Source organism: Protopterus annectens, chromosome 9.part0, assembly GCF_019279795.1.
Source record: "Protopterus annectens isolate FY-2018-M chromosome 9.part0, PAN1.0, whole genome shotgun sequence".
NCBI classification, from domain to species: domain Eukaryota; kingdom Metazoa; phylum Chordata; order Ceratodontiformes; family Protopteridae; genus Protopterus; species Protopterus annectens.
In genome coordinates, this window is record NC_056743.1 from 1624624332 (window position 1) to 1624637657 (window position 13326).

General features: G+C 34.2%; 1 protein-coding gene across 1 annotated transcript in view; it reads left to right on the plus strand.

Moving 5' to 3' along the window:
* The first annotated feature begins 262 nt into the window (after positions 1-262).
* The window catches only part of LOC122810734 (adhesion G protein-coupled receptor E3-like), a 242835-nt gene continuing 229771 nt past the window's right edge, over positions 263-13326 (plus strand). Inside the window, exons 1-2 of the mRNA XM_044082297.1 lie at positions 263-278; positions 11600-11719. Coding sequence (XP_043938232.1) covers positions 263-278; positions 11600-11719 — 136 coding nt within the window. The remainder of the gene's footprint in view (positions 279-11599; positions 11720-13326) is intronic.

Below are 13326 nucleotides of genomic sequence, written 5' to 3' on the forward strand. Positions count from 1 at the left end.
ACAAGATGGTAGTGAGCCAGCTATGTTATATGGGTTGGAGGCAGTAACAATGATGAAAAGGCAGGAGTCAGAGCTGGAGGTGGCAGAGTTAAAGATGTTAAGATTTGCATTGGGTGTGACAAGGATGGACAGGATTAGAAATGAGTATATTAGAGAGTCATCTCAGGCTGGACGGTTTGCAGACAAAGCCAGAGAAGCAAGTCTGTGTTGGTTTGGACATGTACTGAGGAGTGATGTTGGGTATACTGGGAGAAGAATGGTAATGACGGAGCTGCTAGGTAAGAGAAAAAGAGAAAGGCCTAAGATGAGGTTTATGGATGTGGTGAGAGAGGACATGCAGGTGGCTGGTGTGACAGAACAAGATGCAGAGGATAGGATGAAATTAAAATAGATTATCCTCTGTAGCAACCCCTAATGGCAGCAGCCAAAAGAAAAAGAAAAAGAAAGTCTAAAATCTGGTGAAATAAGCTTTCCCTTTCTTTACAATTAGTATAAGCATATAATGCTATAATTATCTATACTTGTTCTTTACATTTTAAATTTACAATGGTTAATCTTTCCATTTTTGCTAAAGTTAGATCTAATTTCTTTACTATATTTATACAGAATATGGCTATGCTAGAATATCTCTCATTTCCCAATTTCCATTTTTTTCTTCCCCATAGTTTCTCTGTTTGTAATCTTTCTTTATTTGTTAAAAATATTGTGTTGTCTAATATTATTCCATCTACACCACATGTATTACACCACTCTAAAAATCCTATTCTTCTAACTATATTCTTAATACTATTCACATTTACAGAAAGCACTCTAAAATGTTCATTTTCCATTATTTATTATTTGTCAGATGTGTAACTATTTTTTACATTGGTAAAACTGTTAGGATTTTACGCAAACATATTTATGAATATGGATATGCCATTAAGAATCATGATGATAACAACACCCTTTTTAACACACTAAATATTGTGGTCAGGGTAACTATTTGGCATAGTAGAAAGAGTTAAAAAAGATGAAAAGGGAGGCTTAGGGGAGAACAAATTTAAAGAATGTGAACTAAAGTGACAACTTAGGTTGAATGCCACAGTGAAACTGGGTAATAATGAACACATTTGCATTGTTTATATTTTAAGGAAGACATCCACTGTTTTATAACTACAAAGTTACAAATAATACTAACATTGTTAGACAACTACCTTGTTAAATATTTATTTGTTATTTTTATTGCCTTGATGACGATTTATCTTTAAGAAAAATAATAAGGTTATATGATTATGTCACATGATGATTTTAAACCTTTTAAAGAAAATTGCAACAAGTTGAAATGGTTCTGATGAAGTCCAATGTTTTGGGATGAAAGCACATGAACATTTCTTGATGGTTTTATTTATTTTTATTAAAGTTTGTGTTGTATTCCGTACTTATTTTGTACTTTTTGGACTGCCGTTTGGATTGTCATTGAGCTGAGCCTTATTGGGAAGTACACCACAATGCCAGCTTGTTCTCTTTACTGGTCTGAGGTTGCCAATGGTGTTAAATGCTGCTTTTTTGGTTTCATTTTATATTTTCCTTAGATTCATAGTTTCATAAGTTCATAGTTAATTACTAGGCTAGCTTTCGTAACAGGACTTTCTAAGCCCAGCCAATTTCCCTCCTAAATGTAGGAAATCAAAAACTGTGCTTTGTGCCTGTGAGTCAAAACACCTTAACCATGATACCAACCCCTAATCATTAGCTGTATATATATCTATATACATATATATATATATATATATATATATATATATATACAGACACATATGTATATATATTTATATATATATATATATATATATATATATATATATACAGACACATATGTATATATATTTATATATATATATATATATATATATATATATATATATGTATATATGTGTGTGTGTGTGTGTGTGTGTGTTTTCATCCATTTCCTTTCTTTTTCTTTTGCACTTAACCCTTTAAATTTTCTTTTTCTTTTACCCTTTGAACAATAGAACTCTTTGTTTTTTTTACTGCCTCCCAATTTATGTCTTCATCACTTATTGCAGAACCTTCTCCTATAACCTCTTTATTATTTTTTTCTCACCTAATTTTTCTTCTGTTTCTAGTACATCTAAAATATCTTCTCTTTATTCATTTCCTTCTCTTTCTTTTTATTTTTCCTTACACTTATTTCCATTTTTGCAATCCATGCATAAATGTCCAATTTTCTTTCATTTATAAGATTTCAATTCACATTTTTTCCTCATGTCCCATTTCCCCACAAATACAAATATAACATTTTCTTTTGTCACAGTTACTTATCAAAGGTTCTTCTTTTCTGAAAACAAAATGTGTTTTGTGTTTCCCCCAGTATTTTATGACACCATATATTCTTCTCCACATGTATCACGCTTGGTATATGTATAATTGTTTTCTCTTTCTATTTTTAACACACTATTACAATCCCAGCCACCGGGGAAGCCGCAATGGTGCAGCAGTTAGCGTTGCTGCCTCACAGCAAAAGGTTCTCCGGTTCAATCCCTGGATGGAGTGCCTTCTGTACAGGGTCTGCATGTTCTCCCTGTGGTCATGTTGGCTTCCTCTGGGTGTTCCAGTTTCCTCCCACATCCCAACGACATGCTGTAGGTGGATTGGACACTCTAAATTGGCCCTAGGCGTGAGTGCATGCATGTGTGTGTGCCTTCTGTGGAAGGTTGGGCTCCGGGCTAGCAACTCAACACCGCAAAACTTCACTGCCAATCTTGAGCAGACAGGTGATCCGCTGTGGTGACCCCTAACCAAGAAAACCCAGAAGAAGATTACAATCCCAGCCACCAGTCCATAAACCCTTTTTATCATAAATGTTTGTGGTGTTCAGTACTTCTTTACATGAAGTTTTCAAATATCATTTCAAAGTCTCTATTTCTGCCTGTGTTCAAAATTGTACATGTATTTTCTTTTATTGTTTGCCTGTTAAATGATTTTATCACATAAAGATTCCATGGATTACAGTCTTTTTTTTCCTTCATATTATCCTAGAAAATTTTCCATTGAAAAAAAAAACAGTCTGAAATATAATGTCACAAAATGACTATTTGTTAATAAGAATAAATGTTCTTACTTCATATGCTTTTACACCCAAATAAGCTATTAAATTGTCCCACACTTTATACATGTCTATTTATTTGTCTTCTTTACTTTGAATCCTTACCATGTACTTCTGTTTTTTTTTTCATTTTGTTCTCCCTTATTTTCTGCTACTTCACTTTTGCCGTGTTTTACTTTTTGTACGTACGTTTTTTTTTCCATCCCACCACTATTTTTCAGGATTGTGTCTGCATCTTCCTTTTGTATTTTCTCCATAATGTCCCCCCAAAAAACACCTCTTTAATTTTCTGGTTCACATTGCACCACCACTTCTTTAAATACATCATCCCACAACCCTCCTGAATGAAGGGTTGTAATTATATAGCCATCATTTGCTGACTCACCTCCACCAAACAGATTTCTCTGAAACATTTCCTCAGAATCCTACACACATTATCCAGTCTTGAAATTTGCTTGCTCCTCCATTTCTTTCACCACTCATTCATCTCCTTCTCTCTCCTTCTGCCTCCTTGTTTCCCTGGGCTGCTTCTGTACCTGGAACAAACAGGAAATGCTCCTCCACAATAAGTCCTACTCACAACAATAATGAGTAGGGTTTTTTATTGATATATACATCATATATTATTTACATATTTACATGTTTACATATTTGCATTATTTACATCGATTTACAAATCTCCATACATTATAAACTTCAATTTAAGCATTTCCCCACTCTTTTATCCACAACCAAAAGATTATTTTTCCAAAATCTTTGTCAAAGTCCATTTTCCATGTAGTTAATTTAATTTAGTCTCTCCTTCCATATAGTCCATGAAGCATAAAATATTACTCTGTCCATTTTCTTCACTTCTTCCTGTTTTTGTGCACCATAACCAAATTCTATTATGTCCATATCTATTTGTTCAACTTTTAACAAACTTTTCACCCTATTATCTTTATATATTTCCTTTCCATTTGAAGGAGAATGGCCGAGGTACTTGAACATGCAATAAAAGGAAAAATATCTTCCAGCATTGTCCTTTCATGATGTTGTTTGCATTGATGTTTTTGTGAGGTGAAGTGTTTCTTTCGTGGTTGGTGGTTGTATTTTTGTATATTTCTTTTCACAAATTCTTAACTCTTTCACATTTCAAAAACACGTGCTCAGTAGTCTCAAACTCTCCACGTTTATTACATATTCTGTCTTGCTTTTTTTTATGGCATATTTGCCTTAACCCGTAATTTTCTAATAGGAAATCTCCATAAAAATCATTGCATTATTTAATCTTTTTATAGTTATATCTCATCATTATGGCTTTTTTCTTTTCTATTTCTAAATCCTTCCATGGATGAATACAATAAAATGCTTTTATAATACTTAAGTACCATTCCTTTCTATTTTTCTCACATATATTCTTTTTATTTTCCATAGCACAATTTTGTTTTAGTACTCATTCATTTCTTCATTCACAGTGCTTTTACTTCATTTTTTTAACTTCCATTCCTTCCCACAATTCTTTGTATTTATACTATAGTATCATTTCTGTCAATTTTTTATTTTCCTTCATAATTTCTTTTAATACCATATACAAAATTAAAGATGCTGCATGTACTATTGGGTTTATTAAACTCAAACCTCCTTGCCCTTCTTTCATATACAGAATCTCTCTCTTGACTGGATTCAGTCTAGAGCCCCATATAAAAGAAAATAAAATCATCATTAGCTCCTTTTCATACTTAATAGGAATTATATAGATGTCAGCAACATAAGCATTTTTTTCCTATTACCACAGTGTTCAACAAGTGTGCTTTTTTAATATGAAATCTATATGAGTTCCAAAATTGGGCATATCCTTTACTTCTTTGAGTACATTATCCCATTGTTGCTGTCTGTATTCATTCTTTCCAAATGTTATTCCTAATATATCGATATATTTTTCATTGAACTCAACACCTCCTATCATACCTTCAAAACCAAATCTTTTTCTTTTCTCCTTATTTATACTTAAAACATTTTTTTAATTTATACTTCATTTTTCATTTACTTTTTCCATCAATATTTTATTTTTAACAATTAATGCAATATCATCCACATAATTATACATTATTGGCAGTTGTACTTCCTTCATCATTTTGTATCCACCACTACTTGACATTTTATTAATTTCCTTCACTAATACATTCATAACTAGTGAGAAAAATTGCACTACTAGCTGAACAGCCTTGCTTTATTCCACATTCTGTTTTTATTTCTTCCCCAATCTAGCCATTTACATTTTGTTTCACATAATTTCTTTCATAAACAGATTTTATTACTTGTAATATTTTTTGCTTACATTATATGCCTTCAAAATTCCCCATAATGATTTATATTGAACATTATCATACGCTTTACTTATATCCCTTATCATAACCTTTGCTTCTACATTTTTATTTATGATATCAGTTATTTCTATTATTATTCCTTTTCTACCGAATATATTTTGGTCAGATATTCTATCCATTTTTTGTAACCTTTTTCTTATTATTCTTATAAAATGTTATAATCCATATTATTCGATGGTATAGGTCTCCATTTTTTCTTCTCTTTACTTCCCTTTTTTAAATTTACATTTTATAACTCCTGTACATATCTCCCTCTTTAATACCAGTTTCTAACCATTCACTCATAACTTCTATGAAAATTATTTTTTTTGCCACTCTTTCATTTCTTTATATATAGCATATGCAATTCCATCCAATCCTGTTGCCAAATTCATGTTTATATATTTTAGAATTTCATTCAATTCATTAATAGTTATTTTTTGCTCTAAATACTCATTATCTTCCTTATTTAATTTTTCACCTTTATAAATTTGTTCTATATTTTTTTCTCTTTTAACAAATAATTCCCATTCATAGTCTTAAATTATTTCATATATTCCTTCTTGCTGTCTTATTTGCTTACCTTCTTTATTTTTAATTATCTTATTATTTTTCCTTCTTTTATTATTTTACTTAAATATGATACGACCTCTTCTTTCTTTCCTTGTAAACAACATTTTTGCTTACATAAGAAGTTAATCTTAATTTGATCCATTTTATATATTTATCTTTCTTTTTCATAAAATAAGTTTTCATCTCTAATAAGTCTCTAAATGTTTCTTGACTTAATATCTTATATCTCTCTTTTTCTTTCCTTCTTTTCTTCCTTATACATTGTAAAAACACTTTTGTATATTTCTCTTTAAAATTAAGCCACCAAATAGTCCAATTCTCATAAAACTCCCTTATATTCATGTGATTTTTCCATAATTCCACAAGTTATTTTTCTCTTCTAAATCTAATTCAATTTCATTAATTCTCTTTATTCCTTTTCCTGCTCTTATATATTCTTCATTTTCCTGTACTTTAACTCATATAGCCACATGATTTGAAAATCCAGCATACTTAATGCCTTTTTTATAATTTTTAACTATTGGATATTAAAAATAATCAATGTATGTCCTAATTTCATTCCTTTTATAGGTCTAGTGGTTATTTTCCCTTGCACTTAACTTTCCACTTTTCATAATTTCTTTTAACTATTTTAACATCACAATTCCTCTTATTTTTCTTTAAATTGCAATTAAAATCACCCACCACTATAATGTCATTATTTATACAAACATATTCAAGAATATTTTAAACATCATTCTCTCTTTTTTTTTGTTACATATGCATATAGATCTATAATTCTATACACATATGTTTTCCATCTCACATCTATTACTGTAACTCATCCTAGTTCCAGTATGGTTACATCTAATATTTTATTGCTTTGTTGGCATAATATACATATGCTCGGACACGTTTCTTTCCCCATATTCCAAACAACAACACCATTCCAAAGTTTTTCAGTTTGTGTTCTTTCTTCCTCTGTTAATAATCTGATATATTTTAAAACAATAATATCTGCATCTACTGCAGCACACCATTGTAATATACCTATTCGGGTCTACCTGACAACACCAACACATCACAACACCGACAACGAAATCAACGACACCACATAACCGACAGTTCACAAACACGAAACCTCACATGCACGACAACGAAATTACTGACACCACATAACTGACAGTTCACAAACATGAAACCTCACATGCCCGACACACCATAATAGCGACAATCAACAAACAAAACAAATCCCCTGTCCAAAAAGCACACACACAACACAAGCACACCAAAATCCTTACAAACCCACACTAAACCTCACATACACAACTATCTACAACCTTAACCCAAACCCTAACCCTAAGGTCCGTCACTATCACATACTCACCTAACCCGCGCCCTAACCCTAACTCACTTACCCCCCCAACCCAAAGACTATCACTACCGCACACTTACCTAACCCGCGCCCTAACCCTAACTCACTTAACCCACCCCTATCCCTACAGACCGTCAATATCGCACACTTACCTTATTCGCACCCTAACGTCCATCACTACCGCATACTTACACAGCCTTTTCCCATGTCGGTGTTCTCAGCGTCGGTGTTTTCATCCATCGGTTTCATACATTCTCAGTTGTCGATCTCCTGGCGTCGGTCTTCTCAGTGTCGGCGTTCTAAGCTGTTGACATTGTCAGGTAGACCCACCTATTCTCACTTTAAGATTTTTCATACTGTTCACATTTAAAGCTATGTCCAGCTTTTAAGAACAGTTAGTATAATAAAATGTTTAATCTTTTCCTTTCTTATTTTCTCTAAGCTTTATGTTTTTTAATTTTCTTTTTCTTTCTTTAACTCTTTTCCCTATTGAATTCATTTTATTTCTTACTATGCGCCAATCAGCTTCTTCCTCACTTGTCTCCTCTGTTTGTTTTACCTTGTTACTTTCTTAATAACCTCGTACATTTGTTTATGCTTTAAATCACATTTTTTGCATTATGCCCTGTTTTACCACATAAATAATATCTTTTTTATCAGATGCATTGATTAAATGATAATTTTTCCACAAAAATAACTTGTTTTTGGTTGACCCCTGTATTTCACAAAACCCCTATTACCATGAACATTAATAATAGGGTTTATATTATATTAGCGAATGCACTGAATTGCAAATGCTATAAAATCAACCTGCAATCCCCAAAAACCCAAAATGTTGAACACATGGATCAGTGATTTTTTTTCCCAGGGGAAAAAAATCGCTGATCCATAAAAAAAAAAAAAAAAATCCAAACACAAAATAAAGTAGGGAGCATCGACCCCCACACCCCTAATGTGGGGGCTGTGCCCCCCACATCCCCCTATTTAAATATACCAACTCTGAGATCACACAACAGTGGAGGAAATGGCAACGTCCCGAAAATGGCCAAGTGATTTTTCCCCCTAGGAGAAAAAACGCTGTTCCGTGCTTTCAGAATTTTGCCATTTCACGTAATGACATTTGACGAAACAATGTTCGCAATTTACTGCATTCGCTAAAATAACAGGAACCCTAATAATGCTAGGTATGTGCATAACATCATCATTTTCAGTATTATTTCACATTACCATCCCCCAGTCCATAGTCCTCTTTCATCATATATTTTTGTAGTGTTAATTACTTCTTTACATATATTTAACAAATGTTCTTTCATTTTTTTGCTTCAACTTCAGTTCTAAACTGCATCATTATACTTTTTTTTTTTTGTTTGTCTGTAAAAGGTTTGCACCACATATTCTGACCATGGATAAATATTTTTCTTTTGCTCATATGCACCCTGAAACATTCTTATAGCTTGCGCAGTCTCAAATATCAAGTCACAAAAAATCTCTTTATCAATTAAAATGAATGCTCTTACTTATTTTCGGCTGACACCCAGATGTGCTATGACCGAGTCCCAAATCTCATGCCTGTCCAAATTTTCTTTGTTTTTACTGCTCACGCATACTGTATACTTATTTTTTGTTTCTTTTATTCCTTCTTTCATCTTTGCTCCCTTTCCCACAGTTTTTGTCTCTTTAACTTTTTCTGGCACACTGTCTTCTTCTCCCTTTTCTTCTTCTACTTTCTCAGTGATGTCACTCCATGAAATTGCTGCTGCACTTTCTGGCTCATTTCTCACTTTGGTTTATCATTTCTTCCAAATAATCATCCCACAACCCATACCCCCCCCCCCCCCCGCCCAGATTTGAGTGTTGTAATTGTGCATTTTTCAGAGGTAACTTTCTCTCCTTCAAACAAACTCCTCTGAAAGTTTTCCTCTGAGTCCATCTCTGTTACAACTGCAATCTCCTTTTCCTTCAAAGTCACTGTTTTTCCTGTACCCACAGCATCAGAATAAAAGTTCTGGTAGTGATGCTACCATTTCAACTACATTTCAGCAACTTTCACTTCATTTCAGCAAAAGCTGAATCAGCCATGTTTTTTTCCCTGTTCCTCCTAGCTGCCTCCATGCCTGGACAGGAAACAGGAAGTCAGGATGTGTAACACACAATGACTTCCCCCAACTACAAAGAGTAGGGAAAGTTCTCTGATGCACTTGCCAGATTTCCCCTAGTAGTATAAATACCACTTTGGGGCTCCCCTGAAAAGATGCTACTAGCCTAGTGGGACTAACTCTGTAAACAAAGGAGAAAGAAAGAAAGAAAGAAAGAAAGAAAGAAAGAAAGAAAGAAAGAAAGAAAGAAAGAAAGAAAGAAAGAAAGAAAGAAAGAAAGAAAGAAAGAAAGAAAGAAAGACATTTTGTGTCCATTCTTCTCTTAAATGAAATCAAAGGGAATATGTTTATCTTGCTGAGACTTCATGGAGCAGAGGGAGGAAACCTTTCAGGGCAGCCAACTGCAGAGCTATGAATAAGCCTGATCACCTAACACTCCAATGAACACTGAAACCTAGCACTAAATTCCTAAAATGTTACATGCTTCCTGCATTGTGTACTTCAGAAAACTTTATCTTCCCAAAAAAACTTTCAGATTAATTTGTAGAAATTCAGCCCTGTAACACATTCCAGACTGAAGAATACATCTCCTCATTTTGTTTTCCTCAGCAGTGTATACATCTACATTATTTAGTGAATGAAACATATTCAGAAATGTATCACCTTTTTCCTTCTGCACTCCCAGAATTACCCAGTTCTGATAATAGATCAGGCACAAGAGGAGCTGACTGAGAGGATGATAGTTAGGGTCTGTTTGCACATCCCAGGGGAATCGAGATAGTATAATCTTCTACAACATACCTAAAATATATCCCACTAGAGAAAGGTCAGTGTATGGGATTTTTTTAAAAGATTTGCTTTGCAGTTTTTGTCGAGTAGTGTGCAGCACTGTGGTTAGAATCAGGCTGTTACTATCTGGTACACATGAGTTACCACAGACACTGAGGGATGAGCTTAAATGTAGCAAAACACCCCATGGTGATGGCTGCCTGAGGGATGCTGTCTGATGACTGTTTTTTACCCATGGAAAATGGATGGGCCAGAAGAAACTAAGAAAGGGCTGATGATCAACAGGTAATTGCATATATATATATATATATATATATATATATATATTAAAAAAAGAAATGTCATGAATTTCCAAAACAAGACTGCATAAGACATATAACACATTTTAAGCCTTACTCACTGAACAAATTTTAAAATTCATTTTGATCTTCATTTTGCCCCTGCAACCCTTTTGTAAAAAATATTATATTTGATATAAAGGATTTCTCCCCCCATTACAGAGCATAGTTAGCATTTGTATAGTTTACAATAATGTATATGAGGAATATGCAGCCCTGATGCAGTGAGGGAAGAACCCTTGACTACTGTCTAAACAACCTGAGTTCAGTTAGTGGCTCAGGTGCTGGTAAACACAGGTTGAGGGCTACAATTCAGAGTCTTCTGTCACCCCCCCCCATTCTAGCAGCAAAGATTGGGGTGAGATAATTGCTCAGCCACACCTCAGTAATTGAGCCATTGCTGGAGACAAGGCTGTCAACAATGTGGATTCCAGCGCTTTGTTTGAGTCACACATGGTGATATGTGTAATTACACCATAATGCCCATTTCACATCTCCCTTGGATATTATAGACCTGTGGGGCAGGGAAGTGTAGGTAGAAAATAACAAAAGACAAGCTCTTATTGATATCTCATGATGGCTTTGTGATTGGCTGCCTCCCTGATTGAATAACTGAGCTGCAGAAAGCTATCACCAAGTGGGGACTGAATGAGCCACATGGATGACAGTGAGCTAATAGTTAGCAGACATCTTAGACCAAACAAAAAAATCTACATCAAAAGTGCATGTTTCTTATGTCAAACTGTATGTAATTTAAAAGTCTTGAAGAGCTTTGAGTTTAACAACAGATAGTAACAAGTGGCCCATGCAATAGCTATAAACAGCTTAGACGATAGCATCTCAATAATGAGTTATGTCTTTACATGAATTTTATTTGCATATTCTTTGTTTTCTTGTTTACTTTGCATAAGCAATTAGAATATCAGTTAGATAGCCAGTACTGAAGAAAAATGACCTGTTTATATAATTAATTTATATATTTCTCTTTGTAGTGATTGTTGCTCGCTCTGTGCCAGTCAACAGCTCCGAGCTTAATGAGACTCTGGTAATAACAGCAGACACTACCACTATGTCTATTAAAACAAGGATTGTCATTGAAGGGACTGAGCAAGGTATGAATGAACATTATCTCTAACTGTTATCAAATCCTTTATCTTCTCTTGTTGTCTTTACAGCCCATTCACACCTCTTACTGTCTTGCTCTGATGGCACTGTAGAAGCAACAATAGATGCCAAGACATTCTTCCAGATATTTGTCTCTAAGATAAGATGAACGACTGATATTCCTACGGATGTGCCAAGACAAGTACAGGATTTTCTGTGTAGTATGGCAGTGATAAGACTTAGGCAACAATGTACATTATGGCAATGTTATGTATTTATGGTTAAAACTAAACTCTGCAATGACATAGCCTGCAGCTGACTCCACTGAATAACCTGAACTGGTAATGACAGCAGTCATTATATAATGTTCTTGTGCCTTTTTTATAGATACCTGTTGAAATTCTGAGGACTGTAATTGTAATTCTCTCAATACTGCAACACCATGTGAATGAGGAGAATGTATCCGCACATTGTATTTGCTGTATGATGTATACCCGCCACTCTAAAAAAAGGTGATATCAGAGACAAAATCTATAAGTAGGGAGGGAAAGGGGGCAGAGTGGGATGAAGATTCCATGTAAAAATGCAGGCAATGTGTAATAGAGGATGTTAGGATATGCTGTATTATTTTATTTTTTTATCTCAGTTTATTTTTGTAGGGCTGGGATTTACAGAATTGGTTCTCAGAGTACTGTTGTGGTGGCAATTTTTTTATAGTTTGATCACAATCATGCTCATTTTTTTCTAAGAGAGAAGTTAAACGTTGGATGACACTGCTTCAATGGAATGATTCTGGAAACAGTTGTGCAGATATCTACTCAAGAACTTAATTAATTCAATTTTTCTGAAATATTGTAGAAAATTTAAAATTAGTTTGAAAAATATTTAGCTGTCATGGTTACAGATTTAGGTTAATAAGTTCTTACCAGCTAACAGGCCTGAGTAACCATATAGAGCCTAGCCATGGCACCCTACTCAGTGATAAACATACTGCTTGCTCACATAGTAAATCTGTGAGCACCCATCCAATCTTAAAAGCAGAATTCAAAGAAGACCAATATGTATATTATTTGACATGCAATTTTGCTTATTCCACAGGTAGCCATTTTTTGGTTGGGGAACATATAGTGTAAAATGATCCTGTTTATAATACAGTGACAACTGAGGTCTTTGAAGTGAGTGCTTTTACTATATAACTGATATGTCTGAGTTGGAGGAAGTTTAGTAAGAAAGGATGTTTTAGAACCAGGAATTGGAGTCAGAGATCCCTTTATAAGAGTTGACGGGTCTATGTCAAATAATTCAATGGCCACATTGTTCAACTTCATCTTGTCGACAATGCAGGGCATCAGCTACACACACACACACACACACACACACACACACACACACACACACACAAATACACACACACACACACACACACACACACACACACACACGCGCACACACACACACACACACACACACACACACACACACTCAAATTACATATATACTAGCTCTGAGATTGCACTACAGTGGGGAAATGGGAAAATTTCCTGATTCCTACCATAACGTGATCTCAGTCAGAGTGGTTTGACAGCCTGCATTGTAGATGAGATGATACATTCAA